General features: G+C 43.6%; 1 protein-coding gene across 2 annotated transcripts in view; it reads left to right on the plus strand.

The window, feature by feature from the left end:
• Window positions 1–18977, plus strand: part of CCDC85C (coiled-coil domain containing 85C) — a 161632-nt gene that overhangs the window by 120457 nt on the left and 22198 nt on the right. The window contains exons 3-4 of one of the 2 annotated variants that reach the window (XM_045016927.1): window positions 1435–1473; window positions 11735–11839. In XM_045016927.1, coding sequence (XP_044872862.1) covers window positions 1435–1473; window positions 11735–11839 — 144 coding nt within the window. The remainder of the gene's footprint in view (window positions 1–1434; window positions 1474–11734; window positions 11840–18977) is intronic. The other variant, XM_045016928.1, reaches the window with a different exon arrangement.

Consider the following 18977-nt stretch of genomic DNA (forward strand, 5'->3'; position numbering starts at 1 on the left):
ACAATAGTGCATGTGTGTCAACTCCGGCCATCCGTACGTGTGTGTGTGTGTCTGTGTGTGAGTGAGAGACAGAGATCAATTTTAGTGGGAGTTGGATGGCTAAATACTCTAGACGGCTTTGAAGATCTTACCCATATTATGTATGTTCCTTGTGTGAAGCTAGCTGACAACTTGTATGCAAAGCGTCTGTCTCAATCATCAAATTAAGTCTATTCCAGTCAAAACTGTATTCCTAGGAAGAGTCTTATCCCCCTCCATACCCTTAACGGTGGTGTTGAGGACCCATAAAAGCTCTGTATTGAACAGGTGGAGACAGGGGCGGCTCTAGCCATTTTGCCGCCCCAAACACGGCAGCATGCTGCGGGGGGTGCTCTGCCGGTCGCCGGTCCCGCGGCTCCGGTGGACCTCCCGCAGGCATGCCTGCGGATGTTCCACCGAAGCTGCGAGACCAGCGGACCCTCCGCAGGCACGTCTGTGGGAGGTCCACCGGAGCTGGCTGCCGCCCTCCCGGCGCCCAGCAGAGCACACCCCGCGGCATGCCGCCCCAAGCACGCGCTTGGCGTGTTGGGGCCTGGAGCCGCCCCTGCGTGGAGAGTTCTTCTGGTGCAGCCAATATGGAAAACAGCCATAAGACTGTCTTCTGAGGGCGTGCAGGGAGGGGCAGAGCTGGAGGTGGGAAGGGCATGTTGAGAGTGGGGTCACAACACTTAATGCTGCAGGGATTCTGGGCAGTGCTGCAGTCCATAGGCAGCTGGGGATAGGTTGCTTAGATAGCCACCCAAGATGGTCTATGTTGCTCTAGGGGCTGTAAAGGTGGCTTAACGCTGCCTAATCACGTTCCTTTTAAGAGGCGCAGCACAGAATGTTGCCCCTTGTTCTTGTGGTCAGGCCTAGTGATATGAGAACATGGCCAGGAGGCAGAAATTCTTGGTTCTGTCACCAGCCCTTCCGCTGACTTGCTGTGGGATCCTGGACAAGTCACTGAAGGCCTTTTTTTTCTGATTTTACTTACATCCATTTAAATCCGACGTAACTCTATTGAAGTCAATGATGTAACACTGAGTTTAATCATGCTGAATATTTTATTATAGCACAGGTATGGCTATTGAATTCAAGAGGAGTTCTTGTAAGGTAAAGTGTTATTCAGTACAAGTAAGGGTATAACAGTTTGGCCAATTTTGTCTGAGGTTCCCCATCTTTAAAATAGGGATATTAGGCTATTTATGCTTATTTGTCTGATAAGGAGTTCTGTGAGTCTTAATTTATCAATGTTTGTAAAGGCCTTTGAGTTCAAATATTATCTTGCAAAGCCTGAATGTTAAAAAGGTCCTATTTTAGTAATCTGTAATAAAGATTAAAGTTTACCATGACAATAAAGTGTCTTTTATATTAAATAAGATTTAAGTTGTATAATATTCTTTTGTTCCCTCCTAGCTGGCTGACCGCAACAGCTTGCCAAGAAATTTCATTAAGGTAGCGAGATCTAATACATTTATAAGCTGTGAGCTTTTGGGATCTGTGGGACTGCCTCTGAGTATTGGTGATGGCTGTTTGGTGCACTGGTGGATCTTTCTTTCAGAGGCTCATGTTGGCAATTTCCATTTTTAATCATCTGAATGTATTAAATGCACTCCTAATTATTTCTAACTTCTGCTCTGCACTGGTAATAAAGATATGGGTAAGTCTGTCAAAACTCAGACTGTACTATCAAAAATTACTATTCAAATCAAAGCCATGTGCCAGTGCGAGGAGCTCACAGCTAAATGGCTTCTGGACCAGTGTGTGTCTGGAATAATAGCAAAAGCTTTCAAACTAAATCTTCCATTTAATTACCCAGATGCAAACAACTGACTGCTGAGTGTCAAAATTGAGGCAATTTCAATTACTAGAACAATTATGGTGCAGTGAATTGCTTCCAGTAGGTGGTGAAGTATATACACCACAGCAACAGGAAGGTGACTTGGATAATGTATTGTACTGCTGTCCATAAGCACATTGCCCGCTCCCTAAATTAACGCTTAGAATGATCTACAGGCCTTCCTCAGTAAATTGCACCTAGACACTGCAGATGACAACATGTGTTTCCAGCTTCTGATATCCCCCACCCCACTTTTAGCTGTCAAATTTGAAGGAACTCGGCCGCTCAGACTGTCCAGTTCTTCACCAGCCTCACTTGTCTAATCTGCTTCCTGACCCGTGTCCCCAGATATGAGCTCATTCCTACCTCCTCCCAAGTCTGAGGGATCTTTACACTACAACACAGACATGTTCTTTCACTCTCTTTTCTACCTAACCCTAATTCTATCCATCACACACACACACACACACACACTGAACTTTGGTCCCAGTTCCACCAACCTCCTATATACTGGTTCCCACCCACCTGTACAACCCAACCTCCCTCCTCCCACCAGCCACCTCCTTTACTTACCTGCACAAGAGCCTGAGCTAATCAGCTTCCGATTTACCATTACTTCCTCCACAACTAAAATCAGAGTGCTTCCATATACCCAGCCAATCAGGATTCCAGCACTCAGAGTGCTAACTTTCCACAGGTCTCCTACCTGAAGCCTAAGTGGTGTTCTGGACCTTTAGAGTGAAGCCAAAATAACCAGAGTGAAATTAGCCCCTATGGAGAGGGCCAGGGCTATAGAGCAATAAAGTCCCTTAAGCGTTTAAATGGTCCAGATGTCTTGTCCTGACTCACTGGATGGGGTGCATTTCACCTTAAATATTTAAATTAGACAATAAGAGTGGAGCAGACACTAAAAATGGAAATTGTCCATCTCTCTAGAGGTTGGGATGCTGGTGTGACGTGTACACGCTTTAGAGGCAAATCTTTTACAATGGTGTTGACAAAAATAGTATATTGCAACTGTTGAGTTTATAGCAGATCTAAGGATCCTTTGCATTTAGTTTTACTGCATGCTAAGATATAATTTCCTCTAAAGCTCTGTTGCATAACAGGTGTAACACAGTTATGACGTTATGACCTGTGGGTATCATTTAAAAGTGATCAGAAATCTTGGCTACCCTCCAAGTTCAGGAATCTGCATTTCTCCTGAAAGAATAGATGACACCACCAATGCCAGTAACAGTTCAAGAAAATGTTGTGTGTTAGTGGCCTCTTCTATTCTTGCAAGGAAAACTCAGAGCCTTGACTGCAAGGCTTAGCAAGTAAGTCAAAAGTAAATGAATCTCAGCTATTTTGTTTTAAAATATCATGCTCTGTGCATAATTGGTTTGTGCTTTTGGATCTTAAATATACTTTGTGTGTGTGTAAGATTTCCCATTCACCTTTCATAATGCTTCTGCTCACAACTTACAGCAGTCTGAATATCATTTTCCTATGTAAAAGCGCTGCTGTTCTGTTTAAAATGAATGCTAGTGGACTAAAGGCCAAGTTCTGATCTTACACCAGTTTTACACCATTCCAAGGCAGTTGCTTTATGGAGTTACTCCTGATTTACATGGAGGGGATGGGATAAATGAAAGCATAATCAGAGCCTATGTCTGTCAGGTTGCTATAGAAAAGTCCTTTTCATATGGAATGGGGGGGAACCTCCTGATGTAGTGGCTCACCTTGCCAGGCAATGAGCTGAGCCCACCGGTATAACATGCAATCTGCTGTCTCTCTAGCTCACCATCAAGAAGTTAAAATGGTTGAAAGGTGAAGCGTATAGTGCAGTGTCTAAAAGTTATGACCCACTGGGATTTCCAGAGTCCGTGACATTGTCTGCAGTTGTCCACTCAGTGCTTCCCAATCCCCTCCTGAATGGACTCCACTGACAGTAAATAAAAACTCCAGACACGCAAGTTATCATTAGTAGATGCTCTTCAACAGCGCAGGGCTTCACAAGAGTGATGCTTCTTTCTGTTTTCCATGCAAATGGGACTAGCAAATGCCAGCTTTGACAGACTGTGGGAAGGTAAAAAGAAGAAAAAATTACCCAGGAGGAAAACAAACAAAAACAGACAATCTGACAGAGCAACCTAGGGAAAAGGCTCTAATACTTCAGAGCATGCGGATACAAATGGAGAATGTACTTTTTTTCTCCTGTAGAGATCTTCAGCTATTTCAGTTGACGACAAAGGAGAGAATAATATTTTCAATTTATGAGCACTTATATAAGCTCTGTTCTGAATGCTAATTCATTGATTATTGGAAGCTGACAATGTCATTTTCTAATATTCCTGGGTTATTTTAGAACATAATTCTTATTTAAATAGTTCCATAGCTTTACTAATCTTATACATAAATGCTGAGAAAGATCTGGGTGGCTATCAAGTAAATTTGGGTCTTTCTCTGTTTAACTTTAATATAGGAATGATCCATTTTATTATATCCTAGTGCAGGGGTCAGCAACCTTTCAGAAGCGGTGTGCCGAGTCTTCATTTATTCACTCTAATTTAAGATTTCACGTGCCAGTAATACATTTTAATGTTTTTAGAAGGTCTCTTTCTATAAGTCTATAATATGTAACTAAACTATTGTTGTATGTAAAGTAAATAAGGTTTTTAAAATGTTTAAGAAGCTTCATTTAAAATTAAATTAAAATGCAGCGCCCCCCCCCCCCCCCCCCAAGACCAGTGGCCAGGACCTGGGCAGTGTGAGTGCCACTGAAAATCAGCTCACATGCAGCCTTCGGCACGCGTGCCATAGGTTGCCTATCCCTGTCCTAGTGTATAGGAATTAGGTCCTATATGTTATGTTTTTCCATCCTCTCCAGCAGAAGTTAGCCTAAAGTGTAACTAAAAAGATAATTTGTCTAACTTGCCTGTAAGTTTTTATCTGCATAGTTGGTTCAATATAGCAATAGCACTGACCAGACAGAAAGAAAAAGGAAAATAAATGTTTCTGCTTGTTACCCTAACCTTAAAATAGCAACATAAACATCATCCATCTTCTCATGCTATTTGCATTGTAATCAGATTGAATAACCCTGATCACAGCAGGTCAAAAGTAACAGGTCACAATTTATTCTCTCTGCTAGAAAGAATAATAGGCTTTGGTTCAGACTTCAGGTGTGTGATAATAGTTTTTAAAAGTTTATTATTAGAATTGATTGAAATTTGTCACAAATTTGAGATTTCTAACAAAAAATGAAATGTTGTGAAAAATGTTCCCTATTTTTTCATCCAGTTCAACTTCTTCTTATTATTTTATTAATGATTAGACCTATATTCTAGAAGAGAGAGAAACTTATGGCGTTAGTCAGTTTTCACTAAGGTCTAACTCCATACCCACTTTCACGAAAGTGAATGCGTAAAATACCCATTGATTTAAGCGGGGACAGAGTTGGACTCATTTCCTTCATTAAAGCTTAAACTGAGTAACAACCATGTATAGACCTCAGGATCTGGCCCACTAGAAGTCTTTTTCTGATTCAAGACTTTAGGATTAATTAAACAGTAAAAGATGTTGTATGGTCATTCCCAGAGAATAAGTAAATAACTGCACTGGGGGAACCTTTGATGGGCTGTCAATGATGGAGGTGTCTGACATGAAAATGAATGTGTTTAGGAAGCAGTGGTTTGGTGTGTATGCTCCATTGTTCTCTGAGTCTCGTAGTTTTGGAGAAATGTATTGAAATGGGTGCAAATGAACATCATGCCTATAAGTCAGTTGGTGGCAGTGCAGATTGAACTCAGGACCTCTGGTTCTAAATCACCAACCTCTACTGCCTGAGCTAAAAGACTGTTCTGTCCCAGGCTCATCAATGACTGTATGTTGCCCAGCCACTCGCGGGGGACAGAGTTCTACATTGAGTAATTGATGGACACACTGTTTGACTACAATGGAAGTTGGATTGGAGCTGAGTGAGACCTTGCACTTAAGTGATATTATGTGCCTGATCCTGCTTTCTTTGCGTACCAAGAAAGCCAATGGGAAGTACTGTGTACAAAAATGGAAAGCAGGATTAGGCCTTAGATTAGTGTGTGCTTTAGGATGTATCTTGTTCTTTAAGGACTTGCTCCTGCTCCCATTAAAAGCAGGACTGACTCCTAACTAAGTTGAGTGGTGTGAAGCTTTTCATCGTATGAAGGATTTTCTTTCACAAGACTTGTAAAATGACTTTACTGAACAGTGATTTACTAAAGACCTGCTGCCTGGCAACTAAGATCATCTCCAAACGGTGATGGAGAACAGAGGTGATCAGCAATTGTGCTTTTAAATGCCATTCTGATGAGAAAAGTAATTTAGGAGTCACTTCCATCTCAGTAATGAAAATTGGGCAAGGGAATAAGGGATTTCATTTTGTGAGTGAACTAACAATGCAAATACCAGGATTTTTAATTTAGGTTTAAATGGCGTAATAGTTTCTCATTTTGATGCATCATTACTCATATTGCCTGTTAATGAGGGATTCACATTTTTCCTTGGTTAGCTTTAGACCTTGATAGCAAAGTCTGATGAATGTGTAAATGTTTATGAATGTCTGTGAGGTAATTGCACCAGTTTGATTGAAACGCTTTTCTTCTGCAGCCAGGAAATAATGGTGCTGAGATGTGCTTTATGGGCTGTTGGAGGAAACCAGTTTTCATAGAACAAGTTACATTTTGAAACAAATTTTCTTTTAAAGAAAATTGTAGAAGGAAACTAGAACTGTTTAGTGCTCATGAGAGGGACTGGAGCAACAGCACTGAAAGTGTAGCCCAAATAGGTCAAGATTTTCTACTAATGTGCCTTACCCCTGACCTGGAAAGACCATTACTGAGGTGGTTATGTTTCTGTACTTCAAAGAGATGTTTGTATCCTGTGAAGGGAGAATTTGCTCAGGCAGCACAGGGTTATGCTTTAGAACCAGAGGTCTGTGGTTCAATCCCTCCGGCTGACTTTACATTTGCACTGATTTCAATGGGAGCTGGATTGGCCACTAGTATAGAAATGGATTTCTCCAAAACGATGAGACTCAGAGAGAGAACAACGGAGCAACAAGGAGCATGAACACCCATTCACTGCTTCCTAAATACATTTATTTTCCTATTGGACTCTTCCGATGCTGACAGCCTGTCGAAGGTTCTCTCAATGGTTTGTTCCATTTTTCTGTATCTGAGGGTCCAATTCAGTGTAGACTGAATTCAGTGGGCATCTTTACATTGATCTCCAGAGCATTGGATCAGACTCATGAACAGCAACAACTGAAACAACCAGAAGCCTTATCTAAACAGAGACGTTGCACCAGTTTGACTAAACTTGGTTTAAAAACTGATTTAGTTCAACAAATGAAAACCCCTGTGTGGAGCCTCGGTTTTATTGGATTAATTTGTGCCTGTAAATTTACCAACACAAACTAAACTGCTATAAACCAGGTTGAAACCAGAACAGTGTCCATGCTGGGGCTTGCACCAATCTCTTTAATCAGTGTAAAATCACATCTTTAGCTAAATCAGTGCAACCTTGTGTGTAGACCAGGCAAAGGTGTGGTTGCCTTAAATTGTTGGGCAAGACGGATTGTCGCAGGGCAGCTGGCACCTTTAAGTGAAGCATGCCCAGCTCTCCTGCACCAGAACAGGTGTCCCCAATTTGGCCAATAAAGGGGGTGAGGCAGCACCCGGGGCCATAAAGGATCAGGGAGAATTGGAAGTCAGGAGAGCAGCAAGAGGGGTTTGCTGTTTGATCTCCCCAAGCTAGAGAGAGCTTGGGTCAGAGGGCTGAAGGCAGAAAAGCAGGGAAGGGCGTTATCTGCTAACTCCCAAGCTGGAGAGCCATGGACCAGAGAGGGCTGAACAGGGGAGCAGAAGAGGGGCTTTCCTGCTGATGTCTCCATGCTGCAGAGTGGGAGCCAGAGGGCTGAAGGCAGGAGATCAGCAGAGGGGGTAGCCTGCTGGCTTCCAAGTAGGGTTACCAACATTCTAATTGCAGAAAACCAAACACCCTTGCCCTTCCCCTTCTCCAAGGCCCCCTTCCTGCTCCCTCCATCCCCCCTCCCTCCTTCATTCATTCTCCCCCACCCTTGCTCGTTTGCTCAGTTTCAACAGGCTGGGGCAGGGGGTTTGTGGTGCAGGAGGGGGTAAGGGCTCTGGCTGGGGATGCGGGCTCTGGAGTGGGGCCAGGGATGAGGGGTTTGGGGTGCAGGTGGGGGGTGGGGCCCAGTGGTTCGGAGTGTGGGAGGGGGCTCTAGGATGGGGAAGGGGATTGGGGTGTGGGAAGGAGTATGGGCTCTGGGCATGGATTTGGGGATTAAGGATGCTGGAGGGGGCTCTGGACTGGAGTGCAGGGGTGTGAGGGCTCCGAGCTGGAGGTGCAGACTCTGGAGTGGGGCTGGGGATGATGGGTTTGGGGTGCAGGAGGGGGCTCCAGGTTGGGGACAAGTGCAGGAGATGGCTCAGGGCTGGGGCAGGGGGTTGGGGTGCAGGAGGGGGTACAGGCTCCAGGAGGCAGTTTGGATGTGGGAGGGGGTTCTGAGCTGGGGCAGGAGATTAGGGCATGGGAGGGGGATCAGGGTGTGGGTTCCGGGTGGTGCTGACCTCAGGTGGCTCCTAGGAGCTGGAGGGATGGCCAGGGTCTCCTCATGCTGCCCCCGCAGCTCCCATTGGCCGTGGTTTCCCCCCTGGCCTCCCCTCAGCCGGCAGCAGGGCCGGCTCCAGGCACCAGCATTCCAAGCAGGTGCTTGGGGCGGCAATCTGCAAAGGGTGGCAATCCGTGTGTTTTTGCCCCCAAGCAGTGCACTGAATTGCCGCTGCGGACGGCAGGAGCAGTCCGTGTGCCCTTAGGGCGGCAGACGCGTTTCCGCGATGGCGGCAATTCGGCGGCAGCTTCTATGTTCAGCTGTCCGCGGCGGCGCAGCGTCTGAAGACAGAAGCTGCCGCCGAATAGCCGCTGCCGCGGAAACGCGCGTGCCACCCTAAGGGCACACGGACAGACTCCGCCGTCCACGGTGGCAATAAGGCGCGCTGCTTGGGGCGGCGAAAACAGTAGAGCTGGCCCTGGCTGGCAGCTTCCCGGGAGCCGGGCACGGAGCCTGTCTGCCCTGCTGGAAGGGCTGGGGTTGCTGTCCTGGCAGAAGGACAGGAGAGGACTGAAGAAGAGCCCAGATGTGGTGGAAAATGCTGCAGTATGGTATGTGTTATGTTGATGAACTAGAAGTTGTGGGATCTTAATTACTATATGCACTGAGGGGCAATACATGGACAATGTTTTAGGACTTTTGTACAGATACATGCACGGTGTTTTCCTGATAAACTAGCCCCAGGAGGGGTATTATTGAGCTAAGAGAGCCTTTTGTGGAGTGCTTAAGGGCCCGAAAGGGGAAGTGGGATACTAACCCTGGCATTATGGCACCCAGCCGCAAGGGGGCACTCAGGGATAAGGGGGATTCATTCACAGGGATATTTTGACTTTGCTGTCAGGGCAACCTGTAATGTGCTAGAGAAAATGAACACTTGGTCCAGAGTACCAGGACCCTTCTCAATGGGAACAACTCATCTTGTGGCAGGAGAGCGAGATGATGAAAGATAGAAATAAATAGCCACAAACTGCCCATCTCTATCTGTATTCACCCAGTCCCTTCCATGTTTGTGTCAGAAAGTGGCACTTTTCTATCAGTGCAGTTTGTAAGATTCCAGTGCAGCAGAATTACATGTTGGGCCATGCACTCTAATCCCCAGAAAGGCATGCATTGTCCTTCTGGACTGGAGCGTTACGGATAAGAGCCTATGCATCTGTGATCACTCTAGCACACAGCAAGGACTTTAAAATTCCTTGCTGTACTATTTGCCTTTGTTGTTCACGTGCATGCACAGATGCAGGAGGGAGCAGTACACCATGCCCAGGAATGTCAAGGCAAAATGGAGGTCAATGGTAGATAACACAGTGATGGGATCCAGCATTGAGACTGCCGGAGCCACATGTTCATATGTGATAGGTGAGGTGCAGGTTGTAGCTTGCACAGCCAGCCAAGACAAATCCTCTGTTTCAATATAATCAGCCAAGAAATGATTACACGTTAGACCCATGGGACATTGTCATTAAACGAAGGTGTCTTGTCATCAGATTTGCATGGACCTATCCAACCCTTCTCCCCAAATGCCTTCACCTTCAAACTTCCAAAAAAAAAAGCCCAGGCATTTATACAGTGAAGTAAATCTTGCCCTCAGTTCCAAGTACATTTTACCTGCAAGAGTGAGCTACATTTCAAAATATTACAGTCTTTGACTTTTCACTTGTCAAATGCAAAAGTTGGGAAAACAAGACAATGATCACTTCTGATGCCATCTTACAATTCCAAGGAAAGTGTTAATGTGCAATCTGTGCAAATCATTCTATGGCAACTGACTTCAAAGGGATAAAACACTTCTAGCAGGTTAAACTATGTGGCAGTAATTCTTTAGGTTGGCTGCCGTGAAGACTAGTCATCTCTGCACACCCTGTAAAAAGAATAGGGTTAGCGGGCTGTAGCTGTGAACTCATTAGATCACACTGGATTTTTTTAGAAGAATATAGTGTTTGAGAGCTCAGAAACAGAATTCCCAAACAGATCATTGCGAGAAAAAAAATCTCTACTGTCGATGTTGGGAAAATGGTGAATGTGCTCTAAGGGAACCTAACTTTTCTGCTGTAAAATGGGACCAAGCAGTGGAATTACACCCACCACCAACGCTGCAGCGACAAGAGTTCTAAAGCTTTTGGCTATGGTCAACCCCTGGGGTTACTGGGGTGTTTTTTTGTCTGAACAGCTGAGCTGATTTATGAGACATTCCATTAAATTTTATTGCACCAATGGTTTTTATTTAGTTCTTTTGAAGTGGAAAATATCATTTTTGCAGCAAATGCAAGTCAAAAGTCTTAATGGAGCATAAAAATCCCAAAGGTCATGCTTTTAGAGCTTTAAAATAGAGGACAATGCATTGCTTGATGCTCTTAAAATATATAAAGTTAATGGCATGTTTATGGTAATAAAATGATATAATTCTCATCCCAGATCCTTCATTTCATCCTCAGGTATACTAGATCTTTTAAAAACAATTCTGCTGGTTCTAAGTGTATCTCATTTCAGCTTCACCAAGTGAGGGAACTAGACAGAGACTCCCTCATAAGGGGATTATGCAGCACCATTATAATACATGATCATTTGGTGGTCATTGTGGGTATTATTTTCCATAGAATGTGTGTGATTTATAACATTTATTTGTATGACATGTAGAATATTTATTCAAGACTCTTTGTGTGCAAGAAATTCTTAGCCAAACAAGAGATGGTGTCACTGACACGCAAAAGCTTTCATAAATGAGAATGTCAATATTTTAAAAACTCTTATTACTCTCCAATTGCCAGTTGGATATCCAATGTCGTCTTAAAAGGAGAGATAGAAAATGGTTTCTGGTGTATTCTGATCGGTCCATGCTACTTTTCTTCTAATAATACATTTTTATTTTACAGGAATGAGGTCAGAGTTCATGTGAATAATTTCCCCCTCTGCATATTAATGTGATTTTTTTTTTTTAGTGATCTGAAATTTAGATGAACTTGGGCAAAATAAAATATCTGCCCAGTCTATCTGCTTAATCTCCAACCACTTGATAATGTTTTTCCAGAATTGAGGAAAGGAAAAGCATTTTAACCATGATGGTCATTTTAACCGTCATTTCAGGGAAAAGTTATTATGGGAACAGGCCACAGAATAGAAATGGTGACAAGGAAAAGCTAATAAAGAATTCTAAGCAGAATGAGCATTATTTTCCTTCCTCTGATTAATACAGATTGTCCTATTTTCTTTCTTTGTCTTTGCAGAAATCTAGCTCTGGGGATTTGAGGACTCTAAGAAAAGGGTTATCCCCATACCACTCTGAGTCACAGCTGTCATCACTGCCGCAGTATCAGGATGCCATGCAAAATGTAAGAGCCATTTAGCTACCTGGTGTATTTATACAGACAAGAATCTTAAATTTCTGAGGAGAGATCAAGCCTGAGCTCAGGCCATGAATGCATATATCTGGCAGGTTGATAGGTCATTCCTTCAGAACTAAATTCTACCCTGAAATCAGTGGTGTGAAACAGAATAAAATCAGGCCCTTTATCACAAGACTTATTCAATTTTACAGGTTGCAGCTTTCCAGAGACAGAGAAAAGTCTGGAAACCTTGATCTTAACCCATGAAATGTTGAGCTCAGGATTTTTCTAGTTGAGGTTTCTCAGATAACTCAGAAACCTGTCACTAAGTGCCTATCTGAAAACAAAAGGGGGTCCAATCAAATCTGATGCTTCTTTTCTTAAACTCTTGTGGCCCGTGTCAAAAAATCTGACATTGGATAAGACAAAAGACATTGCCAGGTTTCTAACAATTAGTAGTCAGGATCTGTAGTGCTCAAGTTCTTGGTGCTTTGTTTACCGTATGCTGCTTCTGTACAGTTTATGTAACAAGATGGGCCTGCTCTGCTTCCTCTAAAATGACAAAGGAGGTGAAAAGTCTTGAGTTTGCTAAACAATCTGCTCTTATCTTCCTGGCTCCTCCTTTCAGTCCCACAGCAGCCGCTAATTATTGTGCAAAATGTAGCTGATGAGAACATACCAAACAACCCTTGATGCTCTTCTTCCAAAAAGATCGAGGCACCTCTGAGTGTTATACTTGTTCAATTATATCACGGTAAGGGTTGCTCAGTACGGGTAGCCCTGGTGGTGTCCAGACACACGCTGGCTGTAAAGCAGTATGAAATTGATCCAGGGTCTGATTCTGACAGTGTGCGGATCATAGCCTTGAGTGCTTATTACTTTTCAGGGTTCATACATTCCAAGTCCACAAGGGACCATTGTAAGCATCTAGTTTGACCTCCTGTATAACACCGGCCATAGAACTTCTCCAAAAATAATTCCTAGAGCATAACCTTTAGAAAAAATCAAGTCTTGATTTAAAAATGGTCTGATGGAGAATCCACAGTGACTCTTGGTTAATTGTTCCAGTAGTTGATTACCTTCACTGTTAACATTTCATGTCTTATTTCCAAGCTGAATTTGACTAACTTCAACTTCCAGCCAGTGGATTGTGTTGTATCTTTCTCTGTTAGACTGAAGAGCCTATTATTAAATATTTGTTCCCCACGTAGGTTCTTATAGACTATAACCAAGTCACCTCTTAATCTTCTCTTTGTTAAGCTAAATAGATTGAGTCTGGTGCTACAAGGCAGGTTTTCTAACCCTTTAATCGTTCGTGTGGCTCTTCTCTGAATCCTCTCCAATGTATCAACATCCTTCTTCAGTTGTTGACACGAGAACTGCACACAGTATTCCATCAGTGGTCTCACCAATGCCAAATACAGAGCTAAAATAACCTCTAGTTCCACTCAAGATTCTCCAGGCTGTGCATCCAAGGATGTTATGGAGTTTGGGAGGCAGGAGTCTGGGGAGTCTCCTAGATTTTTTTTTTTATGGACACTGTTCAAATGGTATGGATTTTCCACTTATATATTCTGTCTACTCCTTCAGAGGAAGGCTGGGATGGGGATTTAAAAAAAAAATCTAAATCAATTAAAAAAGAATAAATGATGATAAGTACACAGCATTATTATTTAATTTTTGGAATGCTTTTTCATTTGTTAAGGGATTGCTCAAGACTTGTTATGCTCAGATGTCTTCTCCAGAATTAATCTAATAATTAATTAGGATTGTGAGATGTAATTTGAGTTGCCCATATGTGGTAACTCCTCATGTCTTTCTTTTTTTTAAAAATTGATAGTACAAATATGCTTAATCATTGTGTTCCTTTAATACTCTGCTGAACAAACGTTTGCCTCTTAGGGATGGGGCAGAAGATATCTCTAACCATAAAGCAAGTTTTTGCTATATTTTTGCTACTAAAGATGGCATTTAAGCAATTCAGTTTCTAACGGTGTGAAATCTCACTTGCAGGTTTTTGGTGTATGAGCTTTCACTGAGTCAAGTGTTTGTAACAAAGCTAAAGATAAACTCTAGGGGTGAGGTGCTGCACAGAACTCACAACCCAAGGGGATGGGGAGCTAAGATGGCTTTTGCTCCTCAGCACGGTCAGAATTTAGACAGCTCTGGGGGTCTGTCTAAGTTACAGCAGCCTCCTGCATCTCCCCTAGGGATGCAGCACTTCCCAGAATCTCTGCAGCACTGCATGCTATGGCCCTATCCCAACACAACCCTCCCACCCAAAGCTCCACTCCAGGCACGTCCTCAATGGCTGTTTTCCACAGTATCTGTACTAGGAGAATCCTCCATTGGCAGGACCCAGGGCTTTGGAGCAACTTTATACCACCCTGGCCCTTTTATCCAGAGTAAAGGGGCCAGAGCAGGGAGAAGGATCTCAGTCTAGAGATTTTGAAGTATACTAAATGGCTCTTGTAATGGGTCAGCATAATAATTTATTCCTGTAAATAAAACCTGATGTGTGACAGTAATGCATAACATGGGTAGACTATCTCTGCTGGGCTGACAAATTATAGCAGGCAAAGTGCCGGTGTATTGTTGGGATTGGGGAGCAGGAAACTTTAAGGATCCTATTTAAATTGTGGAAGCTGGAAGCTACTTTTTGGTGTTGTCTCTTTGGGGAGATTGAGAAAAGGCCCTGTAAAACTAATACGCCACTACAAGAGAGGCCCAATGCTCATAACTATCAACCCCCAATGTATGGCTTTGAACCTTTAGACCATACTTGGGTCAGGTTTTCAAGTTTTTCTTCAGACCCATAAGGCTAGAAACATACTTTAAAAAAAAAAAAAGTGGAGATTCTCACATATCCACATGAGTCCAGCAGCTGGGGTTTTAAGAAAAACACCATTTTTTCTGATACTTGTAATAAAAACGCAAGAGTTGGCAACACTGAGAAATCTTCTAATTATAAGCCAGGGGCAGGAGAGAAGTGGTGGTGCTTTTCCAAGCTCTGCTCATCAAAGAAGCTCTGCCTACTCTCAGCAGATTGTGCAGCTGTTCAGAATGACTGTGCATGGTCTCTGTGCGCCGTTGGGCTCCTTGCAGAGGGTGGGGCAAGGAGGTGAAGAGTAAGTGGTGCTTTCCAGGATGCCAACTACCGTGACACCAAGATGAGACCTCACTCATTTTTGTGACCAGATTGTGACCGTCCCTTTCCTTTCTTACCTGGGAACGAAAGAATTAACAATATTGCATTGAAATTATAATCACTGGGCAGCTGAGTTCACACCTCACTGAGATGAATGGGGCAGTTCACACCCCTCAGAGCTCATAGAATCATAGAATCTCAGGGTTGGAAGGGACCTCAGTCCAACCCCCTGCTCAAAGCAGGACCAAACCCAACTAAATCATCCCAGCCAGGGCTTTGTCAAGCCTGACCTTAAAAACCTCTAAGGAAGGAGATTCCACTACCTCCCTAGGTAACCCATTCCAGTTCTTCACCACCCTACTAGTGAAAAAGTTTTTCTTAATATCCAGCCTAAACCTCCCCCTCTGCAACTTGAGACCATTACTCCTTGTTCTGTCATCTTCTACCACTGAGAACAGTCTAGATCCATCCTCTTTGGAACCCCCTTTCAGGTAGTTGAAAGCAGCTATCAAATCCCCCCTCATTCTTCTCTTCTGCAGACTAAACAATCCCAGTTCCCTCAGCCTCTCCTCATAAGTCATGTGCTCCAGCCCCCTAATAATTTTTGTTGCCCTCCGCTGGACTCTCTCCAATTTATCCACATCCTTCTTGTAGTGTGGGGCCCAAAACTGGACACAGTACTCCAAATGAGGCCTCACCAGTGCTGAGTAGAGGGGAATGATCACATCCCTTGATCTGCTGGAAATGCCCCTACTTATACAACCCAAAATGCCATTAGCCTTCTTGGCAACAAGGGCACACTGTTGACTCATATTCAGCTTTTTGTCCACCGTAACCCCTAGGTCCTTTTCTGCAGAACTGCTGCCCAGCCATTCGGTCCCTAGTCTGTAGCAGTGCATGGGATTCTTCCATCCTAAGTGCAGGACTCTGCACTTGTCCTTGTTGAACCTCATCATATTTCTTTTGGCCCAATCCTCTAATTTGTCTAGGTCCCTCTGTATCCTAGCCCTACCCTCCAGCGTATCAACCACTCCTCCCAGTTTAGTGTCATCTGCAAACTTGCTAAGGGTGCAGTCCACACCATCCTCCAGATCGTTAATGAAGATATTGAATAAAACCGGCCCCAGCACCGACCCTTGGGGCACTCCACTTGATACCGGCTGCCAACTAGACATGGAACCATTGATCACTACCCGTTGAGCCCGACCATCTAGCCAGTTTTCTATCCACCTTACCGTCCATTCATCCAGCCCATACTTCTGTAACTTGCTGGCAAGAATACTGTGGGAGACGGTATCAAAAGCTTTGCTAAAGTCCAGAAATAGCACATCCACTGCTTTCCCCTCATCCATAGAGCCGGTTATCTCGTCATAGAAGGCAATTAGGTTAGTCAGGCATGACTTGCCCTTGGTGAATCCATGCTGACTGTTCCTGATCACTTTCCCTTCCTTTAAGTGGTTCAGGATTGCTGTTGTTCTATGCCCTTTGCAGACTCATCTCTGTTTCAGGTTCATTTAGTTCACATTTTTTAAAGGTTTTCTTTGCAGCCATAACAGCTAGGTTTGCTTTTTATTAAAATGAAAGCTGAGATCCTGGCGAACAAGAGAGTGGTTTTAGAAAAGTGCCAGAATGGCATACAGAGCATGTATTGGCTGTTTCTGAGCCTTGAATATAAGATTCTGGATGCAGTTCTCATCTTTTCAATGATAAGAGAACACTGCTTCAGAGCTCTGTAGCATAAGTGCACAGCCCTCAAGCATCCAGGCCTCTTTCGTATTGCTTTTTACAAATGAATACCTAAGAAAAGAAGAGGTAAATTAATACCAGTCTAGACTCACATTCCTACAAATTCAGGTGTCTTCACCCTGGCAACTTCAAATCCTAATTTACTGGAGGGGCCAGTTATACCAAACCCCAATGTTTTTTACAGCCTTCTCAGAGGTATCATCTTGCTATTCAGAGCAAATGCTACAGTAATAAAAAGGACTTATCCCCCTGTAACGGGGTACACTCACCTCTCATGAGTACCGCTTGGCCGAGTGAGTGTGCCTGCACTCTTTCTCTCATACTGTCCGGGATAGAGCAGCGCCCCAGGGCTCCCTCTCTGGAGACAATATCTTCGCCCTCCTTGGCTTCCTGGCTACAGCTCTTCAGCTGGGCCCCTCTAGTTTAGTTTCCCCTCTGGGGTGTCTAGGGCACTTCCCCATGGCCCTGCGCCATCTTCACCCTTACCTCAGGGCTTTCTTTTAATGGAGTCCCAGCAACCAGCTCAAGGCTCCTTCTCGCTCTCCCCGACTTCTGGCAGTGCTGCCCTGTCCAGGGTTCTGTAGCTCCATCAGCCAGCCACACTTCTACAATTCCAGCAAGGAACTGAACTCCCGTTGGCCCTGCAGCTCTTCTTATACTAGGCTTCTGGGCCCTGATTGGCTGTGTCCCACACAGCCACTTTAGGCAGCTTAGCGGATCCTCTCCATTGCCCTTTATTGGCGTGGGGTGTGGCAGGGCCATGCAGCCTCCAGCAGTGGGCCTCAGAGAGTCTCATATACCCTGTCACACCCCCTTTCTGTAATTTTGATTGTTAAAATTTTAATTTATCACAAGAAGTGCTTGCCACCTCACACTTCGTTCTATAATGCCAGTATGGTCTGCACATGATCTCAGTGGTCTAAAACCTGCTTGTTCCTGTCTAAGTTTGTAGATCTATTTGTTTCTTGATATGTTCCAGGATGATAATGTACATGATTTTCACAGGCACTGAGAGTAATGTGCTTCCTCTCCAGTTATTACACTTGGTAAGGTCACCCTTCTTTAGCAATTTTACTATAAGGGCTCTCTTCCACTGGGTTGGGTTCTTTTAGTCATTCCATATTCTATCCAGACTTTCTTTGTGGTTTTGGCAGGCTGTTTTATCACTTGCTTTAACCATTTCTCCAGCTGCTTTCCCATTTTTCAGTTTACTGATGGCTTTTCTTGCTTCTTACATTGCAATATCGCCTTAATCAATATGAAGTTCTAATGCTAGGTCTTCATTATGTATTTCTAGTAGGTCACTTGAGCTTGGTCTATTTAAAATAACCTAAAAATGTACCACCCATCTTTCCCTTTTTCCTCTTCTGTACTAAGAGTCTTTCCATTTGCACCTTTAATAGGGCCTGTAGTAGTGCTAAAGTTCCTGTTAGCTGTTTGATTGTCTTACTAAGGTTGTAGGGTCACCTCTTTGGCTAGCATCTTAAGCTTCTTGACATTTTCTATCAGTGTATGCCCTTTTATCTCTTGTAGCACTCCACCTTTTCACCTCTCTATGTAGAACTCTGTTTTCTTCTTGCCAATTGCTTGTCTCTTTACATGTCTTAGCATTCATAAGTTTTTGCTTTATACTTCTCTTTTCCGCTGCTGTCCAAGTAGCATTGCTAATCCATTCTTCCCTTTTAGATTTGTTGTTATTTAAACTACCTTTGTATTTTCTAGATAGCACCCTTTGACGTTTTCCCACAGAGTATCAATGTCTTGGTTTGCTTTGGTTAATTCAATTAGAACACTGACTCTGTTCTTCAATACAAGCTGAAAAGCACTTTTTGTCTTTCGGTGTTTTAATTGTGTGCTGTTTATGCATGGTCTTCTTTTAATCTTCCAACATCCTCTTTAACTCGATCTTCAAGTTAGCGATACAACAGTTATGGTCGCTGCCCACATTTGCTCCCCTATGCACGTATCTGCCAAGGAGCTGCACAAGGCTCTCGAAATGCAGAAGTGGTCTGTCTGGTTCTTGGTAGCACCATCTGGGGAGTTCCATGTCACTTCATGGATTTCTTTATGAGGAAATACTGTTCCACCTATCACTAGGTTGTTCACACTGCAAATTTCTATTGATCATTCACTATTTTGATTGATGTCCAAACTCCTGTCACACTTGCCCATAACTTTATCTAACCCATCATTGTTATTTCCAACTTTTGCACTTAAAACCACCTCTAGTCACTATGATATTATATGTTG

The sequence above is a fragment of the Mauremys mutica genome, chromosome 4 (genome assembly GCF_020497125.1).
Source record: "Mauremys mutica isolate MM-2020 ecotype Southern chromosome 4, ASM2049712v1, whole genome shotgun sequence".
NCBI lineage: Eukaryota > Metazoa > Chordata > Testudines > Geoemydidae > Mauremys > Mauremys mutica.